The sequence below is a fragment of the Oncorhynchus keta genome, chromosome 27 (genome assembly GCF_023373465.1).
Source record: "Oncorhynchus keta strain PuntledgeMale-10-30-2019 chromosome 27, Oket_V2, whole genome shotgun sequence".
Lineage (NCBI taxonomy): Eukaryota > Metazoa > Chordata > Actinopteri > Salmoniformes > Salmonidae > Oncorhynchus > Oncorhynchus keta.
The window spans coordinates 42754352-42779129 of NC_068447.1; the positions used below are offsets into that span (position 1 = coordinate 42754352).

At 42.3% G+C, this 24778-nt stretch overlaps 1 protein-coding gene across 1 annotated transcript; it reads right to left on the reverse strand.

Moving 5' to 3' along the window:
• Positions 1–3730: 3730 nt before the first annotated feature.
• Positions 3731–24778, reverse strand: LOC118360120 (complement C1q-like protein 4). Its single transcript, XM_035739254.2, has 3 exons — positions 24607–24778; positions 22468–23133; positions 3731–4490 (listed from the first exon to the last, which is right to left on the reverse strand). The coding sequence occupies exons 2-3, from the start codon at positions 23017–23019 to the stop codon at positions 4311–4313; spliced, it is 732 nt and encodes a 243-aa protein (XP_035595147.1). The 5' UTR covers positions 23020–23133; positions 24607–24778; the 3' UTR covers positions 3731–4310.

The window sequence follows — 24778 nt, forward strand, 5'->3', positions numbered from 1 at the left end:
AGAATCCTGTATGTTATGTTGCTTAGTGTGCCAAGACCGATTCCTCTCTGGCTTCCTGACCTTTTCCTTATTCCCCTCACAACCAGTCAACTATTTCCTCTCATTAGGTACCAAGAGATCTATCGGTGTGTGTGCGTGCAAAAGGTAAGGTATCATAGCACAGGGGTGAATAGGTTGTCCACTAATTACTGAGCGTATGTGCACAGGCCTGTGTTTGTGTTGATGTAAGTAAAGTGTATTGATTATTTTAAACCTACAATTTGTGAGCGTGTGATCCTCGTGGCTCTGCATTCGACAGGGGAACCTCTAATGGCCTGCAACCTGCCTCAAAACCTCTCCACCAATTAATTTTACACTGGAATCTATCTGCCAGGACTACTGGGGAGAGCAAGCGAGGGGGCTGAGCACACACACACTTTCGCATTCTGTATTTTACTCACACACACATGCACACTCTCCCTTGCACACACGCAAAGATCCCCCACTCGTTCCCACAGGCAACAGATTCACCAAAACCCTTTAATTCCAGAAGGCCTCTCTCCTTTAATTAAAGGTTTCCCTCTGCTCTCTGCCAATACTACAGGTACTGTAATATTCAAGAACCAATCAAGGAGGAGACATCGTCCTCTGGATGGCTAAATATTTCAACAGTGAAATTACAATAAAAAGAAGAGAGCAAAGATTACATACAAGCATAAATTAGTTCAACCTCGCATTTGAAAATACTGGGAAAAAAACGTTTATCTGTCTAAATGGGATACATATCACTGGAGAATCCCAGAGATAAATGTCTCAATTAGCCTAGTAATTACCAGACTGATTACCACTGCGTGGCGAACATGTATGTGAACTTGTGAGATCAGGCTGCTTGCGAGGCTGTCTCAATACCAATAATAGTTATAGCTAAACTAGGATGATTATTGAAAAATTAAGATGATAATGGAAGGTTTATCATTCAGCCAAGTTGATTTTTGGACTAAATTGGTATAGCACAGCTCTTGCACCACCAGGGTCGTAGGGTCTGATTCCTATTGGCGCAACACATGACTGTAAATCGCTTTGGATAAAAGCATAGGCTAAATATATACACACAATTAAATCATTTAGAGGAACAATGACAGTTTCAGGTAAAATCTCCATGCATATAATTCGTGTATATGTTCATTTCCCGTCATTACCAGGCTTACATATTGATTTATTCTCTGAGAAAGTGACAGAAGCATGGGACTGACTATTGCTTTTTTTTTTAAAGCCAGTTCAATAATCTGCTTCTAATGGTGTACTTTTCAACTCTAACTAATCATGCGTTTTACATGACACGTTAAGCACAGACACAGAAATCAAGATCACGTCAAATATAATGTATTGACATGTCTTGATTTACCACGCGACAATTCCATAGGCTCTCCATACATGTGTGAAGAGTAACATAGCTTATTCATCCTTATCATAATTATTTAGGAAGCATTTAAATAACATCCTAGATTTACCGAATGTTACGCGTGGTTTGTTGTGACAGCTAATACCTGTTGTTACGGGTCATATGGATGACATAATAGAGCATCCTAAGAGCTTCAAATCCACATGCCTTAAACACCTGATACTTTTAAACAATGTTACACTTCATGTCCGTTTAGTTCTGTCGAGATAGATATCCTTGCCATTTAAAAAGTAACATATTGGATGGATTTTTTTTAGAGCAGGGTGTATCTTCTACAGCACTGGTCAATAATATATATTAATGTTTCATTGTAAGGCTGTGTCTTAACTAGACATATTGGAAATCCATTTAGAGAAAGGTTGGTCTGAGGCAGTGGCCACCCGTTGGGAGTTCGATCCCAATCCTCTCTCTCTCGCGCACAACCACACAGCCATACTGCTCACAGGTCACATTTCCAATTCCACACAGACAGTTCAAGCACCAAGCAGTCACTCCAAATGAATGTCAAATTAGAGTGTGTGTGTGTTTGTGCATATATGTGCTGTTTATTTATCCTGTTAACATAGCTGGCTCCAACACAGTCCCCAGTCCATTTACAGTTGCTGGTGAATGTCATCCCCGGGTATCCAAACCAGACATGTAAGAATAGTGAAGTGAACAGCAGTGTTGTTGTTATAGATATTTTTAATAGTAATTCCGTGTACACCTTGGAAGCAAAAGCTTGTCAGGCGTTCATCCCAATGGTACAGAGAGTAGAGTAGTGTTTATACACATCAGATGGTTTTACATAATACTAAAAACTCATGTTAGCTCCCAAAGCTAACGCCTCGGGCTTTAGCTCAGTGGGCTAACACGATCTTGCATCACACACTCACAATCCGGTTTTAATAACCAGTTCGTGTCACTCCGAATGTGTAATGGGTAGAACTAATGATCTTGGTTATACTATATGTACAGTTCACAATGTAAGTAGAAGAGAGACATGGAATATGCTGGATAATTCAATGTACCAAGTGTTAGTGCACCTATACTGCGCCCAATTTTCCCGATAGCGATGGGATTTGGGTTTACGAGTGTTTTGGAGATGTAACATACCTAAAAAAAAAAAACACGCAGAGAAAACGTTCGCTGTCTGTCGTTGAGGCATGTGTCGATACTGATAGGATCGAAAGAAATTCAACGCTGGTTTCGGATCAGCTTTCTCCATTTAAGTCTTACCTCAACGTTTGAATTATTCCACAATTCTGACAACGGATCAGCTCCTAGACAGATATGACTACGGCTGCAAATATCGAGGCGTCTTATTCTAATGCTTACCCTATAATAATGCACTAAATCGAGATTTGGGCACATCATTGAGCACGTTAGGCTACACATCATTAACTATATTGAGACAAATTACAGACAGTACCCTACAGTAGCAAAATATAACTCAATTGACATAGGCCTATAAGCCTACTGTATCAATATTTTAACGGAGTCATCTGGTTTTAATTTGAATAATATTTTTTTATACCTCGCTTGTTTGTATCAATTGCAAAGACAATTGCAACTTTATATGTGTAGTGTTAACCATGTGATTCTATGTTTAGCGGAGATATTCTGTGTATAAAGTTACGCTGGAGGCCAAAAAGCATCTAACGCCGCACTTGGCTTTCTATGGGCGGTCTGAGGCATGCCATAGATTACGAGCGTTTTCACGTGCAACGTTAATAACGACGGTTTTGGAAAACAGCTTGAAGATTTTTACGATGCTCACACTAAGGTTTTAACAATGAATTTATACTTAAGATGATTTTGGGAAGTTGGGCCCTGTACATTTTCTGATATCCTTACTTGTGCACACTCTGAAATGTAAACAGACAGGAGGAAAGAAATTCACTTGGTCATGATGATTGCTTCAACACACAACTCTCTCATCACACACCCATAAAACACGTAATTGTAAAACCACATGCTCACCCACTCAGTCCAGTCTTTTGTGTTTGTTGCCATTTCAGTGTGTGTGTGTACTGTATGTGTGTGTATGTTGTGCGTGTGTTTGTATTCTACTCCTCTCCTTCCGTCCTCCCCTAGCCTCATGGTCTGATGGTTATAGAAGGTCAACCATCTGTGCTTAAACAGATGGGTTTGCTTTGAATGCTGTCTTCATTTTATTTTGTTATCAGTTTTTGTGTCCTTCCTTGTTTGGTATTTTTATAACTTAAATAAATAAACAATTGATAATTAAAAATAATACTATAACAGTAAAGCAGTTCCGTCCTAGATTATGAACAACAGGGATCATACTGTACTTTGAACTTTTATTTTGAAACAGCAGGGGACTTTTATTTTGAAACAGCAAGGGCTATTATTTTTTTAAACAGCTAGCGAGGGGATGTGATTGGCAACTATCCGAGTGGTCTTAAACTGAACTGCCCACTGGATTAGAGGGGGGTTAAATGTAGCGAAGTTGAGAACTTTGGAAAACTGTGATGGCTCCAGGAGCTAATTCCTTGGCTCTAGCTCAGTGTGCTAACCTGGTATTGATTCAAAACACTCCCGACCTTGGTCCCACTGAAGATGCTGAATGCATGGGTAGGACTGATTATCTTGGTTAAACTGTATGTCCAACTCACTATGTTAGTAGACGGTACATATGGCATATGCTGTATATTTCCCAATGCAACCTTGTGTACCTATTCTGTACATGTTGTAATATTCATATGTTCACACACACAAGGGGTCAATAAACATACTTGGTCATGATTGGCTTAATAACACTCAACACGCTCATGAAACACTCCTTAATTTCAAAAACCACACACTCAGTCTATGTCCTTTCATCCTTTCAGTGTGTGTGTGGGGGGGCGGGGACGGTTGATCAGGGTCAGTCGGGGTAAATGAGGAACCCAGAGAAGGTGCTGTATTTGTTGGTGTTTCCTCCATGGACCTTCCCCCCGTCCAGCTGTACACACACCTCGTCCCCCACGTCCAGATGCAGGATCACACTGTTGGATGCGTAGTCGTAGTTCTGGTCCGCATCCTGGGCTATGGCGCTGGCCTTCACCTGTCACACACAGTGGGGAAGACAGTTAGGGGAAGGACAGAACAGACAGAGCAAATGGCATGGCTTGAAATACAGATAAAACCATCAAGATTATAGCTTTAAAATAGGCAATTGTAACAGTAACTTAATTCATGCATGTGTGCCTACGTGTCCACATGAGTAAACCCAATTAAATGTTTTAACAAACAAGTAATGATCCACTGCCTGCGGGTCAATACAGACTGAGCTCCTTAACAGCATGCAAATGGGAATCTGTCTGACGCTCAGGCTGGGCCTGACACAGCAGATGCACTCCAAATGGCACCCTATTCCCTGCACACATTTTGACCACAGTCATACTTGCCTTGATCAAACGCCGTGCACTATAAAGGGAATAGGTTGCCATTTGAGACGCTGACAGCCAGTCAATACCATGCATATTGAGCTCTGCTACTAGCACTAAGCTAGCATCATAAAGCTTGGTTAACCCGAAAGCATCTTAAGGCTAAGTAAATTGTTAGAACCTTGGTAGGTGCATCGTAAAATCGCCTGGCTGTTTCCCATCACCATTGTCAATAACGTGGCATGTGAAAACACTCGTAATCTAACGCCTTCCTCAGGCCACTCGTAGAACAGCTAAGTGCGTCGTTGTGATGCTTTTTCTGCCCTTCCACTTCACTTTATACACAGAAGATCTCCGCTAAACATAGAATCACATTTCTGTCACCACTGATAACTTCAGAACAAAGTTGACTACAAATACAAAGCTGCCAATGTCTTTTAATTGATACAAACCAGGGACTTATAAAAAATGCTTCAAATTAAAACCGAGATGACTGCATTAAAATATAAATACAGTAGGCTATAGGCCGATTTCAATTCAATTGAAATACATTTAATTTTCAATCAAATGTGTTCTATTTTGCTACTGGTAGGCTACTGTCCGAAGGCTAATTATATGTCATGATGTATGGCCTAACATGTGCACAATGATGTGCCAAATCTTTATTCAGTACATTATTATAGGGTAAGGATTAGAATCAGGCCCCCAGTGTCTGGTCTGGAGCGTGAAGTCACAAGCTCTCGCCTACTGTGTAGCAACCTCGCGGTGCCAAAAGCCCTGGTCTGCCCAAGAAAGCCTATGTAAATTACAATCGCCAGAACAGCCAAACTAAAACATTTTGGAAGACCGTTTTGGGTTCTAAAACGTGTTTATTATGTTCAAGGTCAATTCCCACAGTAAATGATTTTAAAGTTCGCTACAAATTGAGATATTTAATTAAATAGTGATCCAGAGCGTTGGGCCAGTAACCGAAAGGTTGCTGGATCGAATCCCTGAGTTGACAAAATCAAAATCTGTCGTTCTGCACCTGAGCAAGGCAGTTAACCCACTGTTTCCCGGGCGCCAAAGACGTGGATGTCGATTAAGGCAGCCCCCCCACACCTCTCTGATTCAGAGGGGTTGGGTTAAATGGGTTAAATGCAGAAGACACATTTGAGTAGAAGGCATTCAGTTGTACAACTGACTAGGTATCCCCCTTTCCATTCTGACTACTACATTGTCATCACACAGGACCACGCGCTGACACAGACACAGACCAATCATGGGCCGACAGGCTACGTGGAGGCTCTCGCCCTCATGCACGCTCTTTGCAAGTGCACCGAAGGGGGTGTGGTGTGCTCATAAATTTACTCTCTCAGGCAGGAAGAAAATGACTACATTGACCATGATCCTTTGCTACTTACGGCCACTTTCACCATGATCCTTACCGATCTTTTGGTGCCATTCAGCCCCATTCAGAAATATGGCGCCCTTCAAATTCAAATACTTCTGGTTTCATGCGCCATCGGGAGTTTTCCGTAGTGTAATGACTTGTCAGTCCTGAGATGGAGATCAGGGGTGCCGGCTAGGCAAAGACCCCCCCTCCCCCTCTCCTGGCGCTGTTGGCCAGTTTAATGATGCTCGTAAATACCTTCCCTTGCCAAGCAGTATGGAGGGAGAGACCTTAGTAGAACAAAGTACCTTCTCCCGCCAAAACTCCTACCTACCCTAAATTTCAGAATTAAGCAACATCTCAATTTTTGAGAATGTGGAAATGGTCAGTGGAGACCAAAATAACCCTCATGTCGAATTCGTTTTGATGTTGTAACATCATGAAAGACGGTAGAACCACATACTGTAACTGTATCTGTTTGTCTACACTTCTCAATTATGAGGTTTGCATCTGAATGTTGTATAAAATGAATGATTAAGTATCAGAATACTTTTGAGAAAATAGAAATGTGATTTTAGTCTTCTAAATGAGAAAATGTTTTTTCATGTAAAGTTTATCAAGTCAGTAACCACTCCCACGTGAGCACAGAGATTATGCAAAACGTAATGGAATGCCCTTTTCCCCAAAGTGTTGAAAAGGACGCGCTGAAGAATTTAAATAAAGACCAGTTACGTGCAGCACCAGCTGAATACGTTACAAATGGTTCAGAAATCTACCACTCCATAGGCCATGCAGACTAAGGCGTAAAACTACAACTCTACCAAAGGACAAGACCAGAGAACGTGAGGACGCTGGTCCCCACGTTGAAATGGTTACCACTCTATAGACCAAGCAGACTGACGTGTAAGCCGAATGTTGCAAAATGGTTCTAAACTCTGAAACTATCGATCACTACAGAAGAAGCAAATTCTAGACGTCACGTTATCAATCTGCAGATGGAAACATACGTAGCCTTGGACGAGAACACCGACAGCCTCTGAAGCATTCTAATGAGATCAACTTTAATAACTACTGTACAGGGTACGTCGAAGTACCATTCTTACCACCACCACGACCAGAAGCTCTACCCAAGGACATGGTGATCTCTGTTGGCCGAACCAGAGCCGTGACCAAAGGATTTGGACGATCAAGGACTGCTCAATCGTAAATACATAAATTGCATTCTCTTTTCCGAATGAGCGGCTATTAGATTAAAAATCTGGTATTTTCGTGAGCGTGGCTTCCCAAAGTCCGATAGAGTAACTCCTTTGTCTCCCTTCCTTCCCCCCTCCTCTCTCTGAATTCCCCACCGTGTTATAACCAAACTGTCCTGTTTTGGTAGTCTTCTAGAGACTATTTACTCTATAATGTCAGTGTGTATTTGTGTATTCTGTAATTGTTTAATTAGTTCGTAAATAAATAATTGAGCCAATTTGTGTATCGCTGATTCATCAATAAAGTAGGGTTTGTGCAGACTACAAGAAATGTCAACATTCAGAATGACTGATGAGGTAATGATACATTAATAAGTGACTGTAATCGATAAGATATGAAAATATCTGAAGATATTAACTCTTTAAACAACATTTTCCTGTGGTGCCCCCGACTTCTTGGTTAATTAATGTTTACATGATTAGTTTAATCACGTAATAATAATAACACCTAGAGAATTGATTTGATATAACAGTCTTCACATTAATGAAAAGTCACGTCACGACAATAGGAATCCGTGGATGACGTCAGCGCTATCACTATCTACTGGTTTTAATGTCTATGGTTAGAATAAGCCTCCTCAATATTTGCAGCCATAGGTTAGAATATCTTTCTAGGAGCTGATCTGTCGTCAGTGTTGTGGAACAATTCTAACGTTAAGGTAAGATTTGAATGGAGAAAGCTGATCCGAGGGCAGCATTGCCTTTCTTTCGTTCCTATCAGTATCGACACATTCCTCAAGGACTTGCGAACGTTCCCTCTGCATGGTGTTTTGGGAAACGTATGTCACATCTTCAGCCATTGTAGGAAAGATGCATCGTCAAAACACTCGTAAGCCTAAGTTCCATCGTTATTGGGAAACCGTACCCAGGTCAATAGCTGGTGGTGGAAGATACTGTTGCTGTTTCTGGATCTGACTGCCTGACTGGATGACTTCCAACCCCATAAATGACCCGTTGTCCCATGTTAACCTCTTCCTCATCTATTCTACACTAGCCAGTCAGCCTTCTGCTTCATTACACATGCCTGAGAACCCCATACACAGCTACAGCAGCTCTTTGATGACCAAAAATAGTGTGTGCGTGGGGGAGGGTTAATGGACAATAAAGTACATATTATCTTATATTCACAGTCTTTTAAAAAAAGAGAGGAGTGAGTATATAAGATTTATATCTCAACTCTGTAGTCATATGTCTGTCTGGCATCAGTAGCCTAACTGTCCTTGGCTCTATCAGGCTCCATGTCCAGGCAGCCACGGCTCTGAGCACAGGCCACTCGATCTCTGTCAGCTCTCCAGACAACCGACGCACATCTCCAAGACAGCGCACCACATGACAGGCTCAGAATATGATCTGCAGCTCAACTAACATGACTCTCAACCCCACCCACTGTACTGTGTCATTGGTAACACTTGACTTAAGGCTGAAAGGTATAATAATGCTTGATAAGCACGTATGAGCCCTTATATCCTTCTCCACAACAAGTGGCATTATGATATCTATATGCTAAGCTTAGGGAAAAAGGTGCTATCTAGAACCTTAAAGGGGTCTTCGGCTGTCCCCATAGGAGAACCCTTTGAAGAACCCTTTTTGGTTACAGGTAGAACCCTTTAGGGTTCCATGTAGAACACTTTCTACAGAAGGTTCTACATGGAACACAAAATGGTTCTCTATGGGGACAGCTGACGAACCCTATTGCAACCCATTTTTATAAGAGTGTACATACCTGGCTAATCATTAGTAAGTAAGCCTTGTCTGAGCCAGAATGGCCCCTAGGTCCTTACCCCCAATCCATCTCCTTAATGCTGAGTGCCAAAAAGAGAGGCATCGGGTCCCATTTTTAGAGTCTTTATTATGACTCAACCGGGGTTTGAAGCCCAAACCTTCCAATCTCAGGGCAGACACTAACAAGAGAACACTAGCCCCACGTTCTGTATAAGTCATACTCAACAGAAATTTACCAGATGCTCTCATCCTGAGCAACTTACAGGAGCAATTAGGGTTATGTGCCTTGCTCAAGGGCACGATGGACATATTTTTCACCTAGTCCGCTTGGGGATTCAAACCAGCAACCATTCAGTTACTGGCCGAACACTCTTAACCGCTAGGCTACTGGCAGATCATGCCGACTTGTTTGTATGCTTTCTGTTGTTGTTGCACCATCTATGCTCAGTGGGCAGTCAGAGGGATAGAATAAAGGAAGGATAGTCCTACAGTGAGCCAGGGGAATGGAGGACGAAAGAAAAAGAACATGACAGAGACGCACCACTTAGAAAAAACATGACAGTAAAAGGATGGCAAAAGGTTGACAGAGAGAGAGAGAGAGAGAGAGAGAGAGAGAGAGAGAAAGAAATCAGGGAATGAGAGGGGAGGAATATCAGGGAATGAGAGGGGAGGAATGTGTGGGCTGAGAGACGAGGCAATAGGGAGATGGGTGGTGTGAGGGCCAGACTGAGATCACACCACAAGACAGATGTATAGACAAGACATGCAACATGTCATGATAGCCAGACAAGTGAACAAAGCATTAGAGAGAGAGAAAGAGAATGGGTTTAGACCAGGGCTCTCCAACCCTGTTCCTGGAGAGCTACCATCCTGTAGGTTTTTGATCCAACCTTAGTCAAGCGCACCTGATTCTAATAATTAGCTGGTCGATAAACTGAATCAGTTTAGTTACAACTGGGGTTGGAGCGAAAACCTACAGGAGGGTAGCTGCCCAGGGACAGGGTTGGAGAGCCCTGGTCTAAACCCATTCTGTACCCCCTAGACAATGTCGATGTCTGTTATGAGTTACGTGAAATCAGTATACTAATGAATGAATCATGCTGACGTGATTCCCCCAGGGGATATTTCCCAAGTTAACTCCACCTGTATGTGTCTGTGTTCGTGGTAGTTTTCTTCATTGCTGTTAGGGGACATTACATGTGGTTGGAGCTAGAGGTTATGGCGGTGACATAGTGACGGCAGTTTTTCCCCTGCCCTTGCCATCAAAAGTAATAGAGATTTGGTATTTAACGTTCTACCACGTTTGCAATGGTCTTGTCTACACTAATACAGTCTACACTGCTTTATATTATATCACAGAGGGGTAATATGTCATGCTATACTTCTTAAACACAACATCTCCCCTAACCTCTCATTAACTTTGTGGTGGTGCTATCGTTAATCTATTCATTTGTAGTCCCACGCGGACGATCTGTACACTATCTGGAAATAATGGGCAAAGTGGTAGGGACCTCAATACAATGTGCAATATGGGCATACTGTCTTCATTCCCTCTGATTGAAGCTATCCCTGGCTCTTATTAATCTTTAATCCCGTAATCTTTTAATAGATCACCTGAAAGGTCAAGTGATTTCATACGGCCGTGTTAAAATGTCAGGCCCCTGGCCCATTCTGTAATGACCAGCACCTGTATTAACTCCAAGTGACATGGATTGCTTCCCAAATGGCATCTTATTCCCTACATAGTGCATTACGTTTGACCAGAGCCCTAGTGGACTCTGGTCAAAAGAATGGGGAATAGGATGCCATTTGGGGCACAAACATGGATATGGTAAAGCTGCTGAAATATAATATAATTAGCCTTCAGAGTACTATAACGAAGGAAGCTCTGGCTCTGCCTATGTACGGTGCCTGACTCTATGAAGAAGTGATGTAACCTGTATTTGAGACTTCAAGGCAACCAATAAAAGAGTTCATGATTATGTCATATAAATCTCTCAAAATAGAGATATTTTGATCCTTCACGCCAGAGTAATTAGTAATCAGGTATGTACACAGTAAAGGCCTGTTCACCCGGCTACCATCTAAAAGGCGGAGACAGTAAAGGTGCATCAAAGCTGGGACTGAGAGACTGATAAACAGCTTCTATCTCCAGGCCATCAGACTGTTAAACAGTCGCCACTAGCCGGCCTCTACCCAGCCCAGTACCCTGCCCTGAACCGTAGACACTGCTGACCTATGTAAATAGAATCATTGAACAGGGGTCAGTTTAATAATGTTTACATATTGTTTTACCCACTTTAAATTTAAGCTAAGTACAACAAAACATTAGGAACACCTGTTCTTTCCATGACATAGACTGATGAGGTGAATCCAGGTGAAAGCTATGATCTCTTATTGATATCACTTGTGAAATTGACTTTAATCAGTGTAGGATGAAGGGGAGGAGACAGGTTAAGGAAGGGTCTGTAAGCTTTAAGGCTGTTCTGAGGGCAAAAGGGGGTGCAATTCAATATGAGGAAAATGTTCTTAATGTATATACTGTATTCTAGTCATGGCTCATCCTATTTAACTACTGCTGTACACACCTTTTCTATTTATACACAGTCCATACTGTCTATACACATCATTATATATATAATCTGTATATACAGTGCATTTGGAAAGTATTCAGACCCCTTGACTTTTTCCACATGTTGTTACATTACAGCCTTATTCTAAAACGGATTAAATAAAATAAAAACACAAAATAACCCATAATGACATTTTTGCACACTTGAAATTCTTCATTTACATCAGTATTCAGAGCCTTTGCTATGAGTTTGAGATTGACTGAGTTTTTTTGGTAATGGGGTTGCTCCCTATGCACCTGCCAATGTTAATCTATTGAATATATTAGCAGCCAGACAGGAAACAGTTCTAAAAGTTTTTCCCCCATTGATAACCTGAATGACAATGAACCTGACTCTCGCCCTGAGGACATGACAAGGGAAAATACATATTGTAAGAGGAAAATCACATTTTTACCACCCGAAAGATATCCCTCTCTTGAAACATATTGCCGCCTAGTTGAGAAAGATGTACATCATCTCCTGACTAAGAATAAATTGTACAAGGTATTCCACAAGATGTCCAAAGCAGAGAAATAATATATTATGGAACTCTTATGGAACTGAAAGATCATTATAAAACCTGCCGACAAAGGAGGTGCAATAGTGATACTAAATGCAGTAGACTATGAAAAGGAAATTCTGAGACAACTTAGTGATGATGAATTTGACAAAAGACTCCCAAAGGACCCTACCAATCAATTCAAGTCTCTGATCCATTATAAATTGTCAAAAATGTGGAATGAAGGGGAAATTACAAAGACAGAATATGAGTTTATGAAAGCTGACTGCCCAATCACATCTGTCATATACGCTCTACCCAAAATTCACAAGCGCATGACACTACCTTTACCAGGCAGGCCCATTGTGAGTAGTAATGGATCTCTGACAGAGAATATCTCTACCTTTGTAGACCATTTTGTGAAACCCTGGACAATCTCCCTCCCCAAGTATACTAGAGACTCTATTGATTTTATACTTTTTTTTTTACTCAGTGGACCATATACCTGAAAATCATATTCTGTGTACTTGATGTTACCAGTCTATGTACTAACATCCCCCATCAGGGCGGCCAAGAGGCCCTCAAGTTCTACCCCTAATGCTGTACCCAGCACCAATTGCATTGTGGACTTGGCTGAACTAGTACTAACCTCCAACTAGTTTATCTTCAGAGGAGACTTTTTCCTCCAAACCAAAGGGACAGTGACAGGGAGCACTATGGCTCCTCATTATGCTAACCTATATCTAGGAATGTTTGAAAAACAGGTGATGTTGAATCCAGACCTTAACCCATTTCTCTTCAATATTCTCCTAATTCGGAGATGTTTGGATGACATTTTCATGATCTATACTGTCACCCAGGAAGAACTTTTGGAAGTCCATACTTATCTACACTCTATGAATGAACACCTTCACTTCACCATTAACTATGACATATCACAAATAAGTCTTCTTGATGTAATGGTTATTAAGGACAAAACCACCCTCTATGCAGATCTCTATAGGGGAAAGGGGGATACCTAGTCAGTTGTACAACTGAATGCCTTCAACTGAAATGTGTCTTCTGCATTTAACCCAACCCCTCTGAATCAGAGAGCTGCGGGGGGCTGCCTTAATCGACATCCACGTTTTCGGGCGCCCGGGGAACAGTGGGTTAACTGCTTTGCTCAGGTGCAGAACAACCGATTTTTACCTTGTCTGCTCAGGGATTCCATCCAGCAACCTTTCGGTTACTGGCCCAACGCTCTAACCACTAGGAAACCTAGGGACAGGAATATCCTCCTTAGAGGTGACATCTTTCATCCTCGTCCACTTATTAAAAGTCTCCCTATAAGTCAATTCAATCTTATCAGAAGAATATGCAGCTTATCAGAAACAGACGACGGACTTCACACAAAGGTTTAAGCAAAGGGGGTACAAAGACAATTGGGTAAAACATGCCAATGATCGTTTTGAAGGACGAACACAGTTGGAAAGCCTTCAACCAAAAGTCAAAGAAAAAGCAGAGCATGTACCATCATGCATTGCCCAATTCTCACCATTGTGTAAGGCATTGAAGGACATTATCAGGAAGCACTGGTACATTATTGATACTGACCCATAGTCGAAACACATTTTTAAATATCCCCCACGTATGGTTTTTAAAAGACCTCCAAACGTGAGAGATATTGTGGTTAAATCTGATTACCCACCAGAGAAAAGGGAAAGTTTTTTTGGACAAGGTTCCGGAAGGTAATTACAAATGTTCTCAATGCAGCGTACCCACCCCCGCACAGGAGAACGATTTAAGATCAAGGGCCTGATTACCACCAATGTTATTTACATGTTGAAATGTCCTTGTGGTCTGTCTTACACAGGGAAAACCCATAGAAGCCTTAAGACACGGACCAGTGAGCACCGCAGCAACATACGAACAGGTGAGACAAAACATCCGGTTGCTGTTCATTTTGTACAAGCTGGACACCCAATTAGTTGTCTGAGATACTTTGGAATAGAAATGGTCAAGATGTCACGCAGGGGAGGGGACATTGAGAGGAAACTTCTTCAAAGGGATTCTTTCTGGATCCACAGGCTGAACACACTGTCTCCTCTTGGCCATAACGAGGAGTTTGACTATAGTTTCAATGTCTAAATTGTGTTTGTTTTTTATCCTAATTTAATATTGTATGTGTATTACTGTAAATATTGATCACATTCCCTGTGTATGATCATATATTTTGATTCATTGAATGTTAATATTGGGAAACTATGTTCTACATTTTCTTTACCTCCTGTTTCAGGAAGTGATGTCACTGAGTACTGCCCCTATATATAGGATGTTCTACCCCCACCTGGGATATTGATGCCTGTCGTAAATAAATATCATCTGGGAGCATGAGCAGCAGGGGGCGGCTTTTTACTTTCTGTTGTCCACAAATTAAATTGATTGCGTGTGATTTGGAAAAGCACACACTTGTCTACATAAGGTCACACAGTTGACAATGCATGTCAGAGCAAAAACCAAGCTATGAGGTCAAAGGAATTGTCCGTAGAGCTCCGAGACAGGATTGTGTCGAGGCACAGATCTGGGGAAGGGTACCAAAACATTTTGGCAGCATTGAAGGTCCCCAAGAACACAGTGCCCTGCATCATTCTTGAATGGAAGAAGTTTGGAACCCACTAAGACTCTTCATAGAGCTGGCCGCCCGGCCAAACTAAGCAATCGGGGGAGAAGGGCCTTGGTCAGGGAGGTGACCAAGAACCCAATGGTCACTCTGACAGAGCTTCACTGTGGAGATGAGAGAACCTTCCAGAAGGAAACCATCTCTGCAGCACTCCACCAATCAGGCCTTTATGGTAGAGTGGCCAGACTAGAGAAACTAGGTAAAAGGCACGTGAAAACCCGCTTGGATTTTGGGAAAAGAGTCTCTGGTCTGATGAAACCAAGATTGAACTCTTTGGCCTGAATTCCAAGCGTCACGTCCGGAGGAAACCTGACCCGTACCCATACGGTTAAGCACATGGTGGCAACATCATGCTGTGTGGATGTTTTTCAGCAGCAAGGACTGGGAGACTAGTAAGTATCAAGGGAAAAATGAACGGAGCAAAGTACAGAGAGATCCTTGATGAAAACCTGCTCCTGAGCGCTCAGGACCTCAGACTGGGGGCGAAGGTTCACCTTCCAACTGGACAACGACCCTAAGCACAGAGCCAGACAACGTAGGAGTGGCTTCGGAACAAGTCTCTGAATGTCCTTGAGTGGCCCAGCAAGAGCCAGTACTTGAACATTATCGAACATCTCTGGAGAGACCTGAAAATAGCTGTGTAGCGACGCTCCCCATCCAACCTTACAGCGCTTGAGAGATTCTGCCGAGAAGAATGGGAGAAAATCCCCAAATACCGGTATGCCAAGCTTGTAGCATCATAACCTCGATGCCTCGAGGCTGTAATCGCTGCCAAAGGTGCTTCAACAAAGTAATGAGTAAAGGATCTGAATACTTATGTAAATGTGATATTTCATTATTACATTTTTTATACATTTGCAAACAATTAGGAAAACCTGTTTTTGCTTTGTCGTTATGGGGTTTGTTGTGTGGATTGTTGAGGGAAAAAAGCAATTTATCAATTTTAGAATAAGGCTGTAACGTAGCAAAATGTGGAAAATGTCAAGGGGTCTGAATATTTTCCAAATTCACTGTATGTACAGTTCCAGTCAAAAGTTTGGACACACCTACTCATTCAAGGGGTTTTCTTTATTTTTACTCATTTCTACATTGTAGAATAATAGTGAAGACATAAAAACTATGAAATAACACATATGGAATCATGTCGTAACCAAAAAAAAGTGTTAAACAAATCAAAATATATTTTCTATTTTAGATTCTTTAAAGTAGCCACCCTTTGCCTTGATGACAGCTTTGCACACACTTGGCATTCTCTCAACCAGCTTCGTGAGGTAGTCACCTGGAATGCATTTAAATTAACAGGTGTGCTTTGTTGAAAGTTAATTTGGTATAATTTCTTTCCTTTTTAATGCATTTGAGCCAATCAGTTGTGTTGTGACAACAGAAGATAGCCCTATTTGGTAAAATACTAAGTCCATATTATGACAAGAACAGCTCAAATAAGCAAAGAGAAATTACAATCCATCATTATTTTAAGACATGAAGGTCAGTCAACCCGGAAAATTTCAAGAACTTTGAAGGTTTCATCAAATGCAGTCGCAAAAACCATCAAGAGCTATGATGAAACTGGCTCTCATGAGGACTGCTACAGGAAAGGAAGACCCAGAGTTGCCTCTGCGGCAGAAGATAAGTTCATTAGAGTTACCAACCTCAGATTGCAGTCCAAATAAATGCTTCACAGAGTTCAAGTAACAGACACATCTCAACATCAACTGGTCAGAGGAGACTTGGGGCCAAGAAACACGAGCAATGGATATTTGACCGGTGGAAATCTGACCTTTGGTCTGATGAATCCAAATTTCAGATTTTTGGTTCCAACCACTGTGTCTTTGTGAGACGCAGAGTAGGTGAACGGATGTGTGGTTCCCACCGTGAAGCATGGAGGAGGAGGTGTAATGGTGTGGAGGTGCTTTGCTGATGACACTGTCAGTGATTTATTTAGAATTCACTTAACCAGCATGGCTACCACAGCATTCAGCAGCGATACGCCATCCCATCTGGTTTGCGTCTAGTGGGACTATCATTTGATTTTCAACAGGACAATGACCTAACACACCTGCAGGCTAGGCAAGGGCTATTTCACCAAGAAGGAGAGTGATGGAGTGCTGCATCAGATGACCTGGCCTCCACAATCAACCGCCTCAACCCAATTGAGGTGGTTTGGGATGACTTTGACTGCAGAGTGAAGGAAAAGCAGCCAACAAGTGCTTAGCATATGTGGGAACTCCTTCAAGACTGTTGAAAAAGTATTCCAGGTGACTCCCTCATGAAGCTGGTTGAGAGAATGCCAGTAGTGTGCAAAGCTTTCATCAAGGCAAAGGGTGGCTATTTTGAAGAATCTAATCTTGTTTAACACTTTTTTGGTTACTACATGATGTGTTATTTCATAGTTTTGATGCCTTCACTATTATTCTACAATCTAGAGAAGCGTGAAAAGAAAGGAAAACCCTTGAATGATTAGGTGTGTCCAAACTTTTGAATTAAACTGTATATATTTACAAAAATATATATGGGGGATTGGGAATGATGCAGACAATTACATTGATGGAAGCTACAATCTATCTGCCATATTAAAGCTGATCTACCCCCTAAAAAATATTATAATAAAAATAAACATCTCAAGGAGGATCAATGGAAACAGGATGCACCTGAGCTCAATTTCGAGTCCCATAGCAAACGTTCTGAAAACGTATGTAAATTAGGTATTTCTGTTTTGAATTTTTTGTACATTTGGAAAAATGTCTCAACTTGTTTTCGCTTCGTCATTATGGGGTAATGTGTAGGTTGATGAGGAGAACAATTAATTTAATCTGTTTTACAAAAAGGCTGTAACATAACAACATGTGGAAAAAGGGAAAGGGTCTGAATACTTTCCAAATGCACATTTATCTGCAAATCTGTGCACGCAGCCAATAAACTTTGTTTTCATTTTAATTACATATCCAGACCTTGTAGTCTAGACTGTTATTGTATAGGACTGTTTATGTAAAACGCCAAAAACAAACTGTGAGAAGAAGAGAAACCTTGACATATGGTATCAAAATGTACAATTTAGCCCAAAGTATAGTATATTGTAAATGAGATCTTTTGCATATCACATTAATGCCACTGACATAGTCAACTGTATTTCTAAGAAGGTAGCCCATTAGATGTTGTTAGCACTCACCCTCATTCATGTAAAATGCCAACAAAACTCTAGAAAACAATGCAATGCTAAAGTAGCTCGTTTCCCTGTAAAACCCAACCAAGAGTCCTCTTGGGGCAGCTAAAACCTTTTCAATAAATCTTCTATTTCTACTGCTTTCTCCTCATCCCGCTCTCACTCTCTGCCTGCCTGTCTTGTCTTGCCATGTGCAGCAGAGAGAGAGAGAGAGAGAGTCCCCTCTCTAAAGAGCTACTTTTCTATTGGCTTCGCTCTAATAGGTCAGTATATCACAGCCAATGAATCCTGTCAGTTTTATTACCACTGGACCAAGGCACTACAGATAAAAACAAGGCTTTGTATACCCTCACATCTCCCTGCTGGTCTCACAGAATAGCTGTGCTTGATCAGTTTGTTACCCTAGCCACACCCAGCCCTCCTTCACCACCACCCCCCTCCTCTCATCCCTCTGGTCCTTCTGTTTTGTGTTTCTCCTTTCGTCTACCCTCTTCTGACTCTTTCAACACACACGTTCACACATCCCAGGTTGTATATGAAATGACAGTGCAGCTGCCTCCCTCGCTCCCTCCTTTCCAGGACCGTTTACCAGAGACTCTGTGTTGAAAGGGCCAGGCCCAGCCAGACACAGAAAGAGAGACAGCCCCAGGCTCTAGGCTGGCCCCAGGGGCCCCCTTTCTCCTCGCAGCCCCAGGATCAGCTCAGTGTGGCGGCCTCACATGGAGGATCTCACTCCCCTTCTCCTGGCCATCTCCATCCCCCTGTTGCTCTCTCTCTCTCTCTCTCTCTCTCTCTCTTGCTCTCTCTCTCTCTCGCTCTCTCTCTCGCTCTCTCTGTCCCTCTCTCTCTCTGCTCTGACTCTCTCTCTCTCTTGCTCCCACACAACCCCCACCTCCACATAAATCTCCTTCATAATCCTACCATGCCTCCCTCACGACTGTTTGTCTCTCTGTCATTCATTTCACCATTACCAGCAAAAATAGCAGACCTACGTAAATAATCCTTTCACATATTGGAGCAATATTTCTACCATAAAAGCCCCTGTACCCAAATAATATGCTTAATACATGCATAATAAATTATGTTAAAAAATCTTACAAAATAATAGACTTATACTTATACTGCTCCTTCTTTGAATAATTGGGGAAATCAAAAGTGGCCACATGCCAGGGTTTTTAACTTGAGCCTCCCTCCGACTATATGCCTGAGGGAAAAAAAGCACCCCTTCACAGTTTGCCCAAAATAATGAGGAGGATGACATATGCTGGGTGTCAATGGGAAGTCACAGCAACACAGCATCACTGTCATCAGCAACATGAGATGCTAATGTAATATTGGCTTGTCACTACGTACATCTAGCAGAATGACAAGCTGACCTTTACAGATGACAATCAATCGTTGTTATTTAAATAATCTACGAGAAAACACATTGCTAAGAGCAAATATATGTAGCTTATATTACTTTTGTCTATATATTTGTCTAATAGCCACATACAGTCGATTTCTATAACATGTCTAAGATCTAATAAGGTTACGGCCATAGCACCACACACACACACACACACACACACACACACACACACACACACACACACACACACACACACACACACACACACACACACACACACACACACACACACACACACACACACACACACTTAATCAATCTGCCTTAGAGTGGACACTGGACAGACACACAGGGCTTAGCTGCACCTCTAGCTGGCTGGCTGGCTATAGACATGCTTCATGTCCTGTGTGGACTCCGTGACCTGCGTCTCATTTAGAAACAACTACCATACGGACGCTGACCAGAGCATGGAAAATAACTGAGGCATTGATCTATGTCTGGAAAAAGAATGTAACTATGTAAATGGTGACTAAGATGTAGACCACCAATGAGGGAAGCTTGGTGGGGGTGTGGGCGTTCACATAGATTTTCAGGGTGGAACGCATTTTCTCCCAAGTTTATATTTTTACTTGATTCATTTAATTATCAGTCAGACCAACTCAATGCCCTTGTGGCTATGAAGAAGTCATTTCCACGACTTTGATATTTTGTGTTTACAGTATAACCCTTTAAAGCCCCAGCTATAGACAGACACTGTGGGGCGTGTCCCACATGTCACCTCATTCCCTATAGGACACTACTTGAGCCCTATAGGACACTACTTGAGGACTATAGGCTGCAGTCAAAAGTGCATTATAGAAATAATAGGCTGCCATTTGGGGGACACAGAATTTTCTCACAAAGTTGCAATACTGCTGCACCTGCGGCAACGGAAGAAGAGGTCCTTTGACTCTGAAGTCAGGAGGAATACAGCATGTTGGACACAGCGGCCATTTTGTAGATACTGTACCATCACTGATAGGGATATAGCCTCAGGCATAGAGCTCTTCTGCCTCAGGTGTTCAGAATGTAATGCACCGTTTGGAGGGTACGAAGAGTTATACATACATACATCAGGTATATGAACGATAAGACTTGGACAAGAGACAGCATACGGAATTCAACAGGACATTACTTTATTCTTGGTCAGGCAGCCACCATCTCAATCAGTTTACGTGACAGAGAGGAATATATAGACACAGGTCAGACATTACTAATCAATGCTCATCAACTCGAATTTGAACTCTTACAAGAATAAGACCATGCAGCAAAACAGTAGTGATTAATTTACACCACACTTCTATCTACATACATCTAATCTCTCACGTGGACAGATGCACGTACCACAACTGGTATCATTGCATTTGTCAACAGACTGTGGGACGCAACGACTAACAAGGAACATTGTCTTGGTGCGCTGGTTTTTCGTCGATGACCATTTGGACAAATCATGATTTCGCAGGTACTTGCATCTTTCCAATCTCAGAAGAGGAGGGGACATTTGGCCCATAGAATTGCCCGCAACTTGCGGAGAGAGAGAAGGGTGGTGCAACCGCCTTGCTCTCGCCCCTCTTTCTGGTAACTTTTATAACACATCTCCCCACAGGACTTGAGCATCAGACGCAACTAGGCAAGATTTTAGTTCTGGGTTTCCGAGATTAAGTAAGCTAAATACATATCCCGAAAAACTTTTGGGGGAATTGACTAGGCTGCAGTCGAGGTAACTCGAAAAATCATCTTTTTATATTTCGAGTGGAACATGAACACTGATATTGTGCTGGAGATAATGAATAAGAGGGTAAAAAGTGGTAAACTGTCCCTTTAAACCGATTTCTAATATGAGATCTGATCTCTATATAACCTGTTAAAATAAATGGGGCCACCTGATGGTTGTGAGATGGACATGGGTCTCTGTGACGTTAAATAATTGAATTGAGTAAAACTATAATTTATGGACAATCAATGGGCAATGACGAGAGGAGGGTAGGAGTGGAGGATAGGGGGTAGAGAGAGGAGGGTGTAGAGGGTGGTAGAAGCAGGAGAGGCAGGAGAGGGGCATACGGGGGTAGAGCAGAGGCAGAAGTGGGGGGTGGGGGTGGTGTTTCAGGGGATCTAATCTAGGAGTTATGAATGATTTAACAGGGTGATGAGATGACTAGAATGACAATATATCTGATATCGCTAACTGGTAGCCAAATAGATTCACTCAGGCTTTGGACACATTTAAAGGACTGAATGCCACACTGCTAAAATAAAGAACGTGGTGACTGTCTGATTTATTCAGATGAAAACATAGCAGTGTTAAAGTCCTCAAATTAAATCCCTGTGATTTATCCCACACCTCTTATTTTCCTCTCCAATTTTTTTGTTCCTCTTCCCACCATCAGGCCCTCTATCTTTAATTAGTACCAGGGGAACGAGAGAACAGGGAACGAGGGATGAGTGGATGAGTGGCCTGTCAGTTTCACTTTCATTATTTATTTATCTATCTGACGTGTAAGCTGACTCGTCCGAGTTGTGACAGGCTGTGTCCCAAATGGCACCCTATTCCCTTTATAGTGCACTATTTTTGATATAGTGCACTATTCTTTTTTTGATAGGGTGCCATTTGGGACACAATCCTGATGTATTATATCGACTCATTTTACTTTCCTCTGGCGAAGACCGACGGCAGCATACTGCCACTTGTCATTTGGCTACGGCTTATGGGAATACAAATATTAGTAACTGTGATTTGAAAGTGTAAATGGTGTTTTTAAATCACAACTTCTCTTTAATGAGGGAAAATATTTTCTTAGCTATATTTTGCTGCCGTGTTGCTGCGGCCCATAGGTACATGGGAATTTGATGTGAATTGAAAGTGACCAATCTTGTATAGCAAAGGTGAAAGTGAGTCAATTAGTGACTCTGAGGTAATGGTCAGTGGAGATGTGTTGCTCGGACAAACACACATGCACGCACACGCACACTCTCTATCTCTCCTACCTGTCCGTTCTTCTTCAGGTCGGCCCACATGCTGGTCCCGTCTCCACCCCTCATCAGAACATGGTAGGTGAAGTAGTAAATACCTGGTAGAGGACAGGTGAACTTCCCAGTACTAGGCTCATAGTAGTTCCCTACATTGGTCACCACATCATCAAACTTCAACACCTCGATGCCCTCATGCTGTTTCCTTAGCCCTGCATAGAAGGCAATCTTAGGGCTGTAGAAGGAGGGGACGTAACCATTAGGTCCAGGGCCGGGAGGCCCCTGTGGGCCTGGCTTGCCTGGTTCCCCAGGGGGCCCTGGGTCACCCGGAGGACCAGAGATCCCAGGGACCCCGCGGTACCCCGTTTTTTTCCGCCCAGGGTAGTCCGGTTGGGGGGACACGGCTGTCAGCTCCTGGCCTGGTTGGGCAGTACTATATTGATCACAAACCATTCTGCAGCTCCCCAGCATCTCATAATGGGTCCCCCCTCCGCCACTTCCTGGGTTAGCTCCTCCACCTTTGGCGGTGTGGACCAATAGAGGGATGGCGATCAGGAGGAGTAGGACCATGGCCACGCCCACGGCGGCTCCGATGACACACTTCCAGCGGCTGAGCCGAGAGGCAGCCAGGGTCAGAAAGTCCTCCTCCCCTTTAGACGGAATGCTGCCGGGTGCCAGGGTGGACTATAGAGAGACAGAATATGAAAGAGTGTAAGGGGGGATGGGTGAATGAAAGACTAGAAGGAGTGCATGGAGAGGTTTGGCTGCTGTATAAATATGGTGCTCTCAGACTAGGACCACAGGCAGCCAATAGAGAGGGTCCGTTGAGACACCCTGAGTAGAATGTGGGCGAGAAAAAGGAAGATGGCGGACGGAGAGATCAATGACGAAGGGAAGAGAGGAACAACAGGGAACAGGGGGATGACGAAGGGAAAGGGGTGGTGAAGGAACAGGATTTAACTATTTTAAAATCAGTGTTCAGACAACACTGTGTTGTAGTTGATCTGGACAAAGATCTGGTTTGGATTGTGTTGGACAGCTTATAGAAAACATCATTTATTTCATTAAGCCTCTTTCACCCGTTTTATTTCCCCAGTTCTTGTCTTCCAGAGTTCTTCTAGTCTCTGCTTTGAATAAATTCCTTCTCTTTTCTGTGCATCAAACATCAACCAAACCCAGCCCAAGAGAGGGTACAATAGTTAAACTTGTGACATCAGAACTTATCCAGAGCTCACTGATTCGACATCAGGTGCCAAATTCAGCTAATTATGTACTGTAGTTGGCAATTGTTTTGTGTTTGTTTAATAAAGAGTCATTCACAGTCTCTTGTTAATTAAATAGAGCACATCTGCTTTACTTAATGTCCCCCTACGAAGGACTGCATCTCACCTCATAGAGGTGTCTGCACTAAATGTGTCATGGCTGTGAGGGAAAAGATAGGAGGAGAAGGAACAAATAAAGTCGATGTGTTCAGAGTTCCCTCCCTGTCAGAATCATTTTAGTCCTCTGCGTTTAAAGGATGGTAGTGGTATTATAGGGTGTCCTGGTTTAATTGGAGGGTGCCGGGGAGAGAAACCAATAAAATCTTTATTTTGTGTTCCAAGGTATATTCCTCTATTCTGGGATGCACAAGGTCTGTGGAAAGGTGAAGGAAACAAAATACATTCATATAGTGTTTATATTTATATTATTTTATATTATCCCATCCAATTAATATAATTATCCAAGCTACAAATCAAACGCTCCTTGAGGTTTGACACTGACCACTCTCATTTAAAACAACTGGTATTTTCTACATGGAGGACAGTGTTTAATTTCCGGTCCTCTTTTCAGATACATGCCCAAATAAGGCAATTACTGAAATCTTTTATGAGGTCTTACAAAATGTTACAAAATCTGACAAAATGTAGTTTTATGTTCATCCCAAGCGATCCCTAAATATTTAATTAACAGCCTTTTTTAAAGGAATTAACTTCCAATTATCAAGTAATTTGATTTGTTATACACTTAATCGAATTATTAGTAGCTTATAGGTAGCCTACAGTATTTATATTCGTTTGTATCACTGTTCAGAACATGTCTCACTCTCTCCATGACACATCTGGGGAACGGACACATCAAATCAAAAAGCATGCACTGCGCCTTATTGTTACTCACTCTCTGTCTTCCTACTGTAATGACACTGGAGTCAAGAAGATTTCTCCACCCGGCGTCTTTGAATGGAGTGTATCCAGGTACGAATCCTCCCAGGTGCGATGAGACTCCGCGAACAACTTCGCGCGTCAAATAAATAGCCGAGGGCGCGTGCACTTTTAAGCAGGAGAAGCCC